This window comes from Tympanuchus pallidicinctus, unplaced genomic scaffold, assembly GCF_026119805.1.
Source record: "Tympanuchus pallidicinctus isolate F22 unplaced genomic scaffold, pur_lepc_1.0 scaffold3, whole genome shotgun sequence".
Classification (NCBI taxonomy): Eukaryota; Metazoa; Chordata; class Aves; order Galliformes; family Phasianidae; genus Tympanuchus; species Tympanuchus pallidicinctus.
The window spans coordinates 12,895,861-12,908,910 of record NW_026294747.1 but is presented as its reverse complement, the minus strand read 5'-3'; the positions used below and the strand labels follow the sequence as shown (position 1 = coordinate 12,908,910).

The window sequence follows — 13,050 nt, the reverse complement described above, 5'->3', positions numbered from 1 at the left end:
CCCAAAATTATACTTCAGCTTTTCAACCTTTTCATGATCAGTCACACATTTGTTGAAAGGTTTTCCTGTCCTTCACTATCAAAATAAGTGTTCTCGGTTCTACTTTTCTTTGTGCTGGGATTTTGGCTATTTCAGCATGTTGATCCACGTGATAAATATTCCTTGTCCTGCAAGCAATCTGCTATCTTCATAGACTTTAAATTCACCTTTCTTCTGCAAGTCTGGATTCCTTTGTGCTTTGTTTTCTAAGGCTTTTAGAAAATGTATCCCTGACTTTCCTTTTGGTTTGATTAGAATATAAAATGACGTAAAGGCTGTCAGAAATCTAAATTCTGTCTGTTCAAGAAAACAGCAGATTTTATTTCCTTGGTGGTGACCTGTGTAATTGTTCTGGATTGCTTTAAAATTTCCTTTGTAGAGAAATACTTTTGACTGCCTATCTTTGTTTCTTAAACATGCCTACAAACATGCCTATATTTCTAGGAAGATAATTATGTAAAATTCCATTATGCCACTCTCTTAAAAAGTCTGAGACAGAAATTTCTATAAGCTTCTGAATGTGCTTTTTATACTGAAAATTTGGGACAGCATTTATTCTGCCCTTAACTGACTTGCTTGTTCTGCCTTTGTATGTGGAATGACTTATTACCTGCAGTTCTTAGTTTTCAGAGGTAAAACTGCTGATTAAATGTTCACTGAGCTCAATTGCTTCCTAACCTGGCATTTGATGGCTCCTCAACAGAATACCCTATTTCTCTTCCTCTGATTCTTACTCTCAGCTGCTGGTGTGGTGAAAGGTCATGTTTATTTTTTTTCTGTGCACAGTGGTTTGCCTGTGACTTAACAGCTCAGTTTTATCAAAGACAGTAAGTCAGTTGCTACATGGCTGATAAGTCAGGTCATGTCCATTTCTTTGCTTGTGCACTTGGTGGAGTTTCACGGCAAGAGCAACTGCAGGTAAGGGGAAGTGTCTCTGTATGGCATTCTTAGCAGTTAAAGCATTCATTAAAGTCTATGTTTCCATTCAAAACAACATGAAGTCTCGATTTAAAATCCTAATGTTTTTCTGTCTATATACCACAACATTCTATGGTGTTCCAGAGCATCCCCACCTTCGTACTGATTAATCTGTTTCTCCTCTCCCCCTGCAAATCTGGGTGCTTAAGGTGCAATAGCATTTATCATCACAACCACAGAGGAGGACAGTGCTATTATCCCATTTACAAGTGAGGAATCTCAGGTACAAATAAGAGCAGTGACACATCAGAGGCCACACAGGAAGTCTGTGGGAGAACTGAGGGATGAACCCTTGGTCAGTCAAGCTCAGAGTTAGACAACAACTTTCCTCTTTGACGCAGGACAGAAAATACTTCCTTAAGCTCAGCATGCTTATAGGAATATTGTTATCTTTGATAATATCCTATTAGACTGCAAATCTGGGCAATATATCAAGTTAAAGTTCAGTTTCTGTTTATTTTTTGCTCTTGCACTGATGGTTCTTATCACTGAAAGGAGAGAACCTCTATGAAGTATTTGCAGTTGCTCTTTTGATTTTGTAATGGTATTTCTGTAAATTAGTTCAGAGTTTTTCCTGGTCCTGGTATTTTATGTTAAGGTTACATTGTACTGATAAATTGATGGTTGACATAGTCCAGGTCTTTCCATCAAGCTACTATGATTATTGCTGGCTTATTAGATTATTAAAGGGAGAGAGGATAAGTTTACCAGCAGTGTAAGAAGAGTAATTGTTGTTATGCATTATCTGTGGCACAATACAAAAATTGAACAGAGGGTCTCTTTGTACTGAAAAGGCTGTATATTGATAATGCTTTATTTTGAAAAACTGTAAGTCAGTACTTAAAAATTGTTAGTGTCAGATCCCCAGCTGCATCAAATTACCATACTTCAACTCAGTTTATATCAGATAAATAAACAAGCAGTGTTTTAGTTTTTGTTGCACCAAGATAAGTCACTGAATCACCTAGTCTATAGAGTATTAGAGCACTTGTGTTCAGAAATAGTAGGATTATTTCCTTATGCTACTTCATTTAAAGGATGCTCTCAGATCTCTCCAGAGCCTTCTGTTCTCCATACTGAACAACCCCAGCTCTCTCAGCCTGTCCTCATAGGAGAGGTGTTCCATCCTTTGGACCATTTTTGTGACCCCCCTCTGGGCATGCCCCAACAGATCTGTGTATCTCCTACATACTGAAGACTCCACATCTGGACGCTGTACTGCATGTGAGGCCCCAGCAGCACAGGGTAAAGGGGAAGGATCAGTAACCTCCTTTGCCCTGCTGGCCAGGATACATTTGGCTTTTTGGGTTGTGAGAGCACATGTAGCACCTAAATGGCAGCAGCAGCAGCAGCGTTTTTTGCTAATGTGATTGTAATAAGACAATTTGTTCTGTTGAGGACCAGCTAGCTCTGCAGTAGAAACAGGCACACGTTTCTGACAAGATAAAATGGGTGCAGCTGGAAATGGAAACAGTGGTACAGTAAGTAAAGGTCTTCTCAGATGGAAGAGGGAGAACTATAAAAAGAAGCTAGAAGCTTCTCCGAGCAAAAAACGGGGAGACATGGACAGTATTCCTTTACCAGACATGGGTAAAAAAACAAGAACAACCAGATATTAGGCTTTGAAGATGCTTCTGGGATCTTGAGATGAGCAGCTCTAGATCTTGCTGTTGCACGACAGGAGAGATTGGCATATAGCAGTGCAAAGCAACTGTTTGAGATGCCATCTTTGCACAACTATATTCTTGTAGATCTACACTTCTACTTATATTTCACAGCATTTTAACTACCATAATACATTCTAGCCTATACTGTGCACGGAGATTGCCTGAGAGTTGCATAGGAATCTGGAATATAAAAATTTATATTTCTCTGTCCTCAAACTTTGGCCTTTTTTCTTCGGCCCGTGAATAATTTTGTTGAGGCTCTAAAAAATGCTGACTTTTAAATGCAGGCTTAATCTACGAGACTGTCTCAACTTTACCTTAAAAATGTACGTACCCCTAAAACAAGTTTGCAGGTCAGGTTCTTCAAGCGACTGTCGTACCTGAACTGGGCAGGTGCTCAAGTAGAAGACTGACTGTGTCAAAGGACATTCTGATCTTAGAGTAATACTTCTTCTTGTGTTACAACGGGCCTGTAAAAGAAAAGGAAAAGGTTAGTAGGAATAATGGTAAAGTTGAGTAAGCTTGTTGGCAGTAGCAGTTTTTTAACTGCTTCCTTCCAACTGAAATTGCTTCCTTAAGCAAGACCAGAGACACATAGATAGATAGCTTTAGCCACTAGGGGGACCTCCAGGAATAGAATATGCAAACAAATGTGCAACATTTAAAAACCAGCTGTTTTTAAAAAATGAGGTTGTCTGCTTTCAAAAGGCTTGCTACTTAGCAGTGAAGTTATGCTTTGCGCTCTTATGGGGGTGCAAAGCACCATGTAGTTATGCACTTTTCAGAGCTATGATTTGGAAGCATGACAGGTATCCTGGAAACAATAAATGCATAGTCTCTCAGCATAGTTCTCAACTCCTTTAAATTTAATAGCAGCTTAATAGCCTGTTTCAGAAATGCCAGTGCCTCAGCATGCCTGCATATGCTTACTAAAAAGTAGCTACACACCACTTCTTGAATCAGTAAACCTGTAATTACCAATCTATCAGGGAGATGATAAGGGTACTCTTACGTTCCCCTTTATATTTCTGCAGAGTTTATAAGAATTTGTGGTGGACTTCACATATAGAATTTGGGGCTCCACGGAGCACAAATGCAGCAAGCTGTGCTTTATCTTTCTGTGTGAAATAGTGTTAATATAAGCAGCTGTGCTCCCCAGACACTGAAAATGATGACCCAAATACAATAACTGCAATTAGCCCAATTACAAAAGGTCAAGGATGGCACTAGAATTTGGCATGAAATCACAACTGTGGAAAAGGTCAAGAGAACTTTTGCAAGGCCTTGTATTATGTTACGCTGCATTGTTTAGCATGTTAAAATGGTGCTAGAGAAACAAAATATTTTATTTTACAAGATTAAAGCAACCTGAAATTCCAGTTTGGCAGAATTGACTGTTGCATAGGTTTCCGGTGGCCTATCCACTGAGTTTTATAGTTTCAATTTCATTTGCATGGAAAGGTTACATGCTGAGGTGTAGCTGTGGGAGTGGTGAGATTGCTGGGAACTTGTGCGTTATTCTTCCATGTTTCTTTGTTTGAGACATTTGAAAGCTGCTTGGTGAATTACTGTTTGGAAAAGCTTCTGCAATAGAAGTAGCATTACAATCCTCACATTGTATGTGTATAGCCTTCCACTAAGTTATCGAGAGAACTGCCTGCAATTAATCAATCACGGCTGTGCTTAGCTGGAAGTTGGATGACTGCTGACGTCAAAAGTGGGCTGCCAAGTGGGCTATGCTGAATAATGATTATACATCCCCCGTCATTCCATACGTATGAAATAGAACGTTACATGTTAAAGGTTAAAATGTTTGCAAGCAGGAAGCGTTCCTTGATCAGGAAGAGATTTAGATCTTTACTTGTTTCAGCTGCTAAAAGTGAAATTGCCTGAAATATTAGAACACTATTATTGAACAGAGGTTCCCCCATAAGACTCTATGAAGTTAGGATTTTGTAGGGGTTCCAGAACTTCAAAAATTCAGCTAATTTACTTGGAGCTAATTAGAAAAGCAGCGTTACTTGTTCCTGATAGTCCTTTTTCATCTAGTAAAGGGAAGGTTTATGACCAGTCCAAGGAGGAGAATTTTCTTGTGACGCAAGATCGATGACGTAAGGATTTCTTCATTAGAGTAATGCCATTAGTCACTTTGACCTCATATACCTCTGTGCATGTAGGAATATGCATGCTGCATCCTGTAGAACATCATGTGAGTAATCAGATTCCTGCTGGTCTCACATGCTTCTGGAATGATAACATACCCCGTGTACCTTAGTGAGGAAAACAAATGTTGCAGCGTTTGGTGTACATCTTTAGTTTTCTCTTTTGCAATGATTCTCAGAAGAATCCTTTTTCAATTATGAAACTTGCTGAATAATTAACCGCATATAGATTTAGGAGAATGGGACATCAAGGGCAACTGCTGAAGCGGACTGGAGGGAGAAAAAGAATATATGCACATATGGAAACAAGTGTCCAGCCCTCAGGAATCATAACTGAGATGTCCTCAAGGTATCCCCTTTTTATAGGCTTTGACAAAACTTACAAGTTTTATTTTTCCTGCCAAAGCTGTTTTTATTGAAGATTTCAAGTAGATTGAGAGCAAGAAAAAAGTGATGAAGGGGTACCAGTAAACACAAAAGTGATGTAGGCCAGTTGAGCATTTAAACATGTGAATGACTGAATACATGAAAAAAAAAGAAAGGGGCTGTGTGCCATCACTGTAAACATATGCTCAGATTCTTTCTTGAAACTGTTTTAGGAAAGCTTGAACTCTGGTAGACAGTAACATTCTTTCCCAGAACAGCCCTGATGTGCTTTAACAAAAACAAAAGAAAACTATGAAGCAATGTAAATGGAGGTAATAAACTAGACATAACCATGCAGTAAGATAGCATTCAAACAGATAATGTTCATCAGGATTGCCAACTGCAGGACTAGATGGTCTCCAGACTCCAAGTATCTGGTGTGTGCTACTATCTGCTGTGTTACTTGTCTCTAGTGATCAGATTCCTAAACTTGCTGCACTCACAGTTAAAAATAACCCAGCACCAAAGAGGGAAGGAGGGAGAATTAAAAGCCAGATTAAACTTGCTGAGTAGAAAATTATCTGCTGTTTTCTGTCTGTCACATTTGTTTGGAGACTGGTACAACAGCAGGCTGCAAAAACACTTTCTAAAGTGTCTTTTTTGGCAGCTAGTCTTTTTTATGATATCGTTCATTAATGTGGATTCTGATGTATGGCTGACTAACTTTTCAATTTTGAGGGTTTTTTTTAGGTTTTCCTACTTTGCTTATTTGTACCAAGGGGAAGAAGGTGTGGTTTTGTTTTTTCTTTCCAAGTCCTGTTCTGTATGTAAATAGTGAATTTGCCACTGAGACCATTTCAGTATTTCAAAAGAGACAGGCTACACTGTACAAATTTTATGAAATGATTTTGGGAAGAGTGTGATCTGGGACATGGTTTGCCCATCAGCTAAGTTGCTAATGCTTAAAGATGAACATCTGCTTCTTTCTATGTATCACTCAATTACCAGGACTGTATTGTGGTGCTTTTCAACTGATTGATGAAGATGTCACCTTCCCTAGGCACTCTTTACCCAGTGCTTTTCAGTGGTGCCTGCTGTTTTAGTTGAATCAGAGCTGCTTGCAGGCTGCTTGCATTGCAGCTAGAGCTATGACACACTAACTGTGGATCTTCCTTTTCAAGGAAGCTGGAATAAATTCACTTGAAGGAAAAAGTGAACTTACTAACCGTACAGCAAGGTGACCACAAGGCACTAGTGGAGAAGGATAAAACCATTATTGCACTTGATTGTGCTTTAATCTTAACACTTAGGTTTTGGGGGCATCCTGCAGTTTCAGATTATTTTTGCCATTTGGATCTGGAGCTTCTACTGACATTCTATCAAAGTTGTTTGACAAGTAATGCCTTTCATCAGGAAACATCTGCTGTATGCACATGTAAGTATGAATGCGTACTTGAAAAACTTTGCTTCGATTTAAAGCCTAAAGTATTGATCACAATCAATTTAAATGATGGGAAATAAGGTTGCTAAGGTGTCCAAAGAAAGGTATGTATAGGTACACTGAAAATTGTTCTTAATTATCATCTGTTGAATGAATGAAAACTTATGGCTGAGCTATGGTTTTCCCAAGTTCTCAGAAATGAAGTAAACATGATTTTAAACTGAGACAGGGGAGGTTTAGGTTAGATATTGGGAGAAAGTTTTTCACACAGAGAGTGCTGAGGCACTGGAACAGGTTGCCCAAGGAGGCTGTGGATGCCCCATCCCTGGAGGCATTCAAGGCCAGGCTGGATGTGGCTCTGGGCAGTCTGGTCTGCTGGTTGGCGACCCTGAACAGAGCAGGGGGTTGGAACTGGATGAGCATTGTGATCATTTTCATTCCAGGCCATTCTATGATCATAAGATCATGTTCACTTGTTCACGTTACTATGTTTTCAAGCTTTTCCTTCTGTCAGAGATCTAGATGTTTGTGTTTTGCAGCTCTTGACATGAGTGTTTTTAAGTAAGGCATGCCTCTAGAGCAGACTTTTTAAATTAACATAGAGAATGTTTCAAAATACAGTCATTGCCATATGGAAGTACTTAACCTAGGACTCCATTCTCAGTTCAGTACTGAGTTGTGTTTGACCTGCATCATTAGCTGTGGTTTTTAAAACAATCTACTGAATGCTTAATAACTGGAAGAAACAGAATGCAACTCCCATGCTCTACCTGGGCACGAATGAGGAACTTTGTGTTTAAAACCAAACCATCCCCCAAAGTAATGCAACGGTCAGCAAGATGATTTCCGTGTCACTGGAGAACCTGGTGCAAATTGTAATTGCAACCAAGTGTTGAAGGCTTTTAGAATACAGACAACACTCAGATGCTTATTGTTTGAGTTTGAACTTCCACAGAGAAGTAATCACATAAAAGATCAAGGTGTCTCTTTATTACTAGCTGCATTATCCTTGCCTCGTAAACATACAGCAGTGATTTTACAATATTCTTTTACACAGTATGATGGCAGGCACAAAGGGAAGAGAGAGCACACAATGAGCATAACTAACCATGCACGGGTAGTAGTGGACATAAATTTAGTAGAGTATAACAGAAATAACAGCTAAGGCTTGGTACAAATGATACTGAGCTACTGTAGCCCATTGGTGTGTTTTCAGAAATGCCTCACTAGACAGATTCTCATTTAGTTGTTAGAATCAGGAACTCTGTCATCAATACACCGGTGAGCCATCGTACATCAGTGACTCACGAGGTCTCATTCCTGAAAGCAAAATTGGCATAGAATCACAGAATGATTTGAGTTGGAAGGGACCTTTAAGATCATCTAGTTCCAATCCCTCTATTTAAAACAGTACTTGCAAACTGTGATATAGTGAATATCGTGATTGCTATTGATCTTCCTAGAGTTTTATAAATACAGTAGACTACTTTGTTATTGTTCTAAGACATATTTCAGTGTAGCAATTCCACCTTAATATTTAAAACCCATATCCTCCTTAACCAGCATACTTTCCTAGTCCCTTCACTATCAAAGCCTTTGCTATCTTGCTATTTTAGCACTCGTCTACCGCCTCTTTCCATTCTTAGCTCTTCCATGTGTACCTCATATACTTTCTGGATATTTTTTTCCCCATCCTTCCACTGAAGTAATTCTGTCATTTCACATAATGAACATGGCGAATATCAAGACGTGGACACTCGCTGAGGGAGAAGAACAAGAAGTGCCATTACCGCATGAAGGAACTTATCTTAAAAACGTTGCAAATTATAATACAGCTTTGTTCATATGTAACAAAATTAATTATTCCCTAGAACCTTACCACACTTTAATCATCTATTTGACACTTGTATTTGAGCATGCCATTGATTTCAGGATTGCCAGACAGGCATTTTATCACTCAGTAAAATGAACTAGCTAGGAATCATCTAAAACCTATTTTCAACGTGGACAGATCAACGTCACCATCCATCATTAACGTGTTGAAAAAAAAGCTGGGTTTTATGGATTCCCTGACACCGAGGAAAAGGCGCTTAGCTATTGCCTACACACTCATTTTCAAAAGTTTCATTTCAAACCTCCCTTTATTTCTTTATTTCTCCCTTTATTTGGTAAATTAAATCAACTCTAGAAGTCCAAACTAAAACACTGTAAAAGTATTTAGAAAAAGAAAAGAGTGGGCAATGGGCATTTTCATGTTTTGCAGTTAGAAAATTAGTGAAGTAAACTTTGTTTGGAAGTTTCTCATGCAACAGAGGATAAAATTTTGTTGATAATTTTCTTATTTAAGTGCACTATGCTTCTCTGCATTTCCTTTTAAAAGAAAATTGTATGTTACAAAAAAAATCATTATTCCTATCTTCAGATCTATTGGATTTTCTCTTCTCTTGTCAGTCAACAAATTAATAACGATATCATGCCACAACATTTTAAAAGATTTTGAAAGCACTTTTCAAAGAACAGCAAAATCTACTTAAACACAGCCTCTTGTCTTGCCAAACTCTGTGAGCTGTTTTTGTTCCTAGCTCTACAATAAAGGCCTTGGATAATCCAGACAAAATATCAGTCTTTAAAGTGGAACGCTTACATAAAGAAATGCATTTGTTAACTTTAATATCAAGACTTTATCAGGCTAGTCCTCAAACAGTCAGCCTTCAAGGGTAGCAATGACGTTTTCTTCCATTAGTCTTTTTTTCGTTTTTTTCCAGCTTACTGCCAGCAACAGTAACTGGTTTGTGACTGTCTTCTAATATCTTCTAAGCAAATGACTAAACAAGATTCACATGTTTCTTCTGAATGCTAAATATACTGCAATCCATGCTAGGCAAACTCACTGTGTGCATCACAGCACATGGGTTTCTTCTGTGGTTGGTACAGACAGGGTGTTCTGAACTACCGATACGATCTTTGATTTGTTCCTGAGTGAAAGCACAAACGTTTCTTCTAGATGGATGTCAGACTGTAGAAATGGACAAAAATGCATGCAAGAAATGGAAAAGTCCTTATTCAAGGGCACCTGTTGGGCTGGGCTCGGCTCCCTAAATCCCATGGCCAAGGTTCAAGGACAGGAATCATTCCTGACCTTGGAGGTTCATCCTCCTGCTCAGGCATTACAGATACTAAAAAGCTGTGCATCGCTGGATGTGGGAGAGGCAGTCACAGGCTACAAATGAGTAGATTTTCCCTACGTGATTTCTATGTAGTACTTCCTTTCCATAATACTTGATGCATACCTGACTTCACAATTCCCCAGGCCAGAGAAAGCCCAGTCAGATGTAACTTGGCTCTGTTTTGACCAGATGCAGGAAAAGTTTCCTCTGTCATGCTGTTTTTATTCTTACTTTCTTTTGATGGAGGAAGAAAACTTTTTTATTGGTCTCAAGACAAATTTTGCAAATTCTGCTAGCCTTTGTTTTTGAATTTCTAATAGGGGGTTCAGATTCTTCACGTCTATAAATGAGTACTTTACAAGAGCCTACAGTCTCACTTATTTACACTAGCAAAGGAACTTGCCCAGTTCAACTACCATACGTACAGCTTGACATTTGAATGGAACTGCAATTAGCAGGGTTATTTGTGTTTAACTTTATTTAGCACCTTATCTTCCTGCAACATTCTTGTCCCCGTACCAGCATCAACCATGAACCCAACACAGCTCTTACTAGTTCTGTTCTATTCTGGGATAGAAAAAATCCCCAGCAAATCCAAAAGAGAAACCAAACCAACCAAACAAACAAACCAAAACAAAACCCAGCAGCAATCCAGATCAAAAGAGGAAGATTCTCTTTAGCTCTGGGGAAAAAAATACATTAACTAAACGTCTTTGCAAAGGCTTTTATTAACATGATACATTCACTCACACGGCAGTTAAGCAACTCATAACTCACTCCAATACACAGGAAAGTTATTGAAAATACCTGGTATTTATTACCAAGCATGTGCAACCTTCCACACAAGTGCTGGTGAGGGACTCAGCTGGCAGGCAATGCAATCCCATGGAGCTATGCTTATTGTTCTGCAGCCTGCCAATTACTCAGCTATTTGCTCCCCTCTATTACTGTAGTATCTAAGACTGCAAGCCTGATGGCCAAACCCTTATTCACAGAATTGTTTGAGCTGGAAGGGACCCTTAAAAGCCACTAGTCCAGCTCCCCTGCAGTAAACAGGGACACGAAATCGGGTGCTCAGAGCTCCGTCTAGCCTCACCTTGAACATTTCCAGGGATGGGGCATCCGCCACCTCTCAGGGCAACTTGTGCCAGGGTCAAACATATAAACCCATATCAAGTCTGTTCTTTTTACTCCTATTAAAAGCAGCACCCAGCCTGGCAGAACCCAGGCTGGTTCAGAGCTCTCCTCCCCAGTGCTTAACATCTGAGCAAAGGAGCCCTGAAGGCTCTGGCATTTCAAATTCGAAGACGATGGGGTCTCTCCAGGGGTCGTGCCACTGACAGACCGCAGTCCTGCAAAACCTTTTCTGGAGCACTTTGTCCCCACGGGAGCCAGCAGGAACAGGAAGACAGGAAAAGCTGCTGGGTGGTGGGTGCTGGTAGCTGCACCCTGGCTGTCTATAGAAGAGGACGTCCACAGAAGAGGTCGCGTGCGCGCTGCTGGCTGCAGGTGTGCGTACAGGTGTGGGGAGCAGCGCCTCCGGGCGGGCGGCCCCAGGGTTGCGGGCAGGGCACGGCCAGGCTCCGATCCGCCCCGTCTCGGCTTCCCCCTCACCTTTCCTGGCCGGGAGCCGCCCCCGAGGGGCCGGGCCAGCAGCGGCGGGAGGACACCCGGCTCTAGCCGGCGGCACCGTGCGGCAGCGCAGCCCCGACGCCTCCGCCTCAGCCATGTCCTCCAGCTCTCCCCCGGGCGAGCACAAGAGCCGGAGCCTGGGCCGGCTTTCCCTGCCTAGGAAGGGCAGTATGACGCCCGGCAAGAAGCCCCCCTCGCTGGAGCTGGCCGAGAGCGTCCCGAACGCCCACTACACCCCGCTCCCCGAAGGGCAGGGTGGGCGGCCGCCGGCAGGCAGCGGTCCCGGAGCGACGCGAGAAAGGCCGCCACACGTGAAGAGCGATGTGGTGGTGGTGGGCACGGAAAGCTCGCGGCCCCCGGTCAGCCTGGACCCCCGCGTCTCCATCTATAGCCTCCGCAAACCGCTGCTGAGCCGCAGCAACATCCAGGGCCGGGTGTACAACTTCTTGGAGCGGCCGACGGGTTGGAAGTGCTTCGTGTACCACTTCACCGTGTGAGTAACCGCCCCTCGCCCGACCCACCTGCGTCTGGGGCCCGGGGCTGGCCCTGAGGGAGCGGCGTCCTCTCCCGGCTGCTGCCAGGCTCAGCGCAGTGCCGTCGCGCTGTAGGTGTGTGACGCTACGGTACTCCTGCAAGGAGAGCAGCGCGGCTGAGCGGAGGGGACGCTCTGCCCTTGTAAAATTAATTTCCATCGCTTTTTCTATTTTGGACCGACTTTTAGTTCTCTCTGGTCCGAGTGCCACCGCTGCTATTTTCAGTCAGGAAGGAGGATGATTCTGGGAGGATGTTAGAGCTGCGAGCGAGTTAGAAACGTTGAGTGTAGCCACCAGAGGTCTGTGCCCACCCTCGGCCGTCTCCTGCCGGTTGCTGGGGGGATCTCTGCAAGCGAATCCTTGAGAGATCAGTGCTTTATAATCGTGGGAGGTTTGCGTGGCCCTCGAGAGGTCTTAAAAGTAGGGAACAAGGTCAGGCTGAGGCGGGAGACCTGTTCGTGTCTCTGTATTGATGGGTGGATGGATGGATTAGATAGTCTTGGTAGTCTTTTCCGACCCTAATGATGACTCTGATTGCATACATGTGCACACCTATATGCGCTACGTACATATGTGCTTATTTCAAGAACTAGAGGTGATAGCATTTTTCAAGCCTGAAGATAAAGACTTCTGTTGAAATTTACTTACTGTGATCTTAAAGTATTCAGATCTCAAATTCTACAGTAACTTTTGTTTCTAAGCAAATTGAGGCTTGCATGCCAGTTTTCCACATTTTGGGATTCTGGAGTGAGGTAAATGGTACCAACTTTGTTTTAGCGGAGAGGAAGCAGCTGTAATCAGAGCGTATTTCAGTGGGAGTTGGCTGTATACAGCTGCTGAGATAATTGTGGGTCCTGCTCTGTTTCAGATGATAGTAATGCCATTAGATGACAAAACAACTAACGGCTGTAATTATGAAGTGTCAAATTGTGAACAATATACAACGCTTTGAGGAACAGGAAAATCCCTAAAAGGAGACTGAAGCAGCCTTCTGTCATAGTATTGACACTTTTCTGGTGTGTAAAAAGTGCAGGCAGTAAATCACGTTGAGTATCTCACCTAATT

At 41.9% G+C, this 13,050-nt stretch overlaps 1 protein-coding gene across 1 annotated transcript in view; it reads left to right on the top strand.

The window, feature by feature from the left end:
• Nucleotides 1-11,508: 11,508 nt before the first annotated feature.
• The window catches only part of KCNQ1 (potassium voltage-gated channel subfamily Q member 1), a 328,880-nt gene continuing 327,338 nt past the window's right edge, over nt 11,509-13,050 (top strand). Inside the window, exon 1 of the mRNA XM_052694566.1 lies at nt 11,509-11,945. Within this exon, the coding sequence (XP_052550526.1) occupies nt 11,548-11,945 (398 nt within the window). The 5' untranslated portion in view covers nt 11,509-11,547. The remainder of the gene's footprint in view (nt 11,946-13,050) is intronic.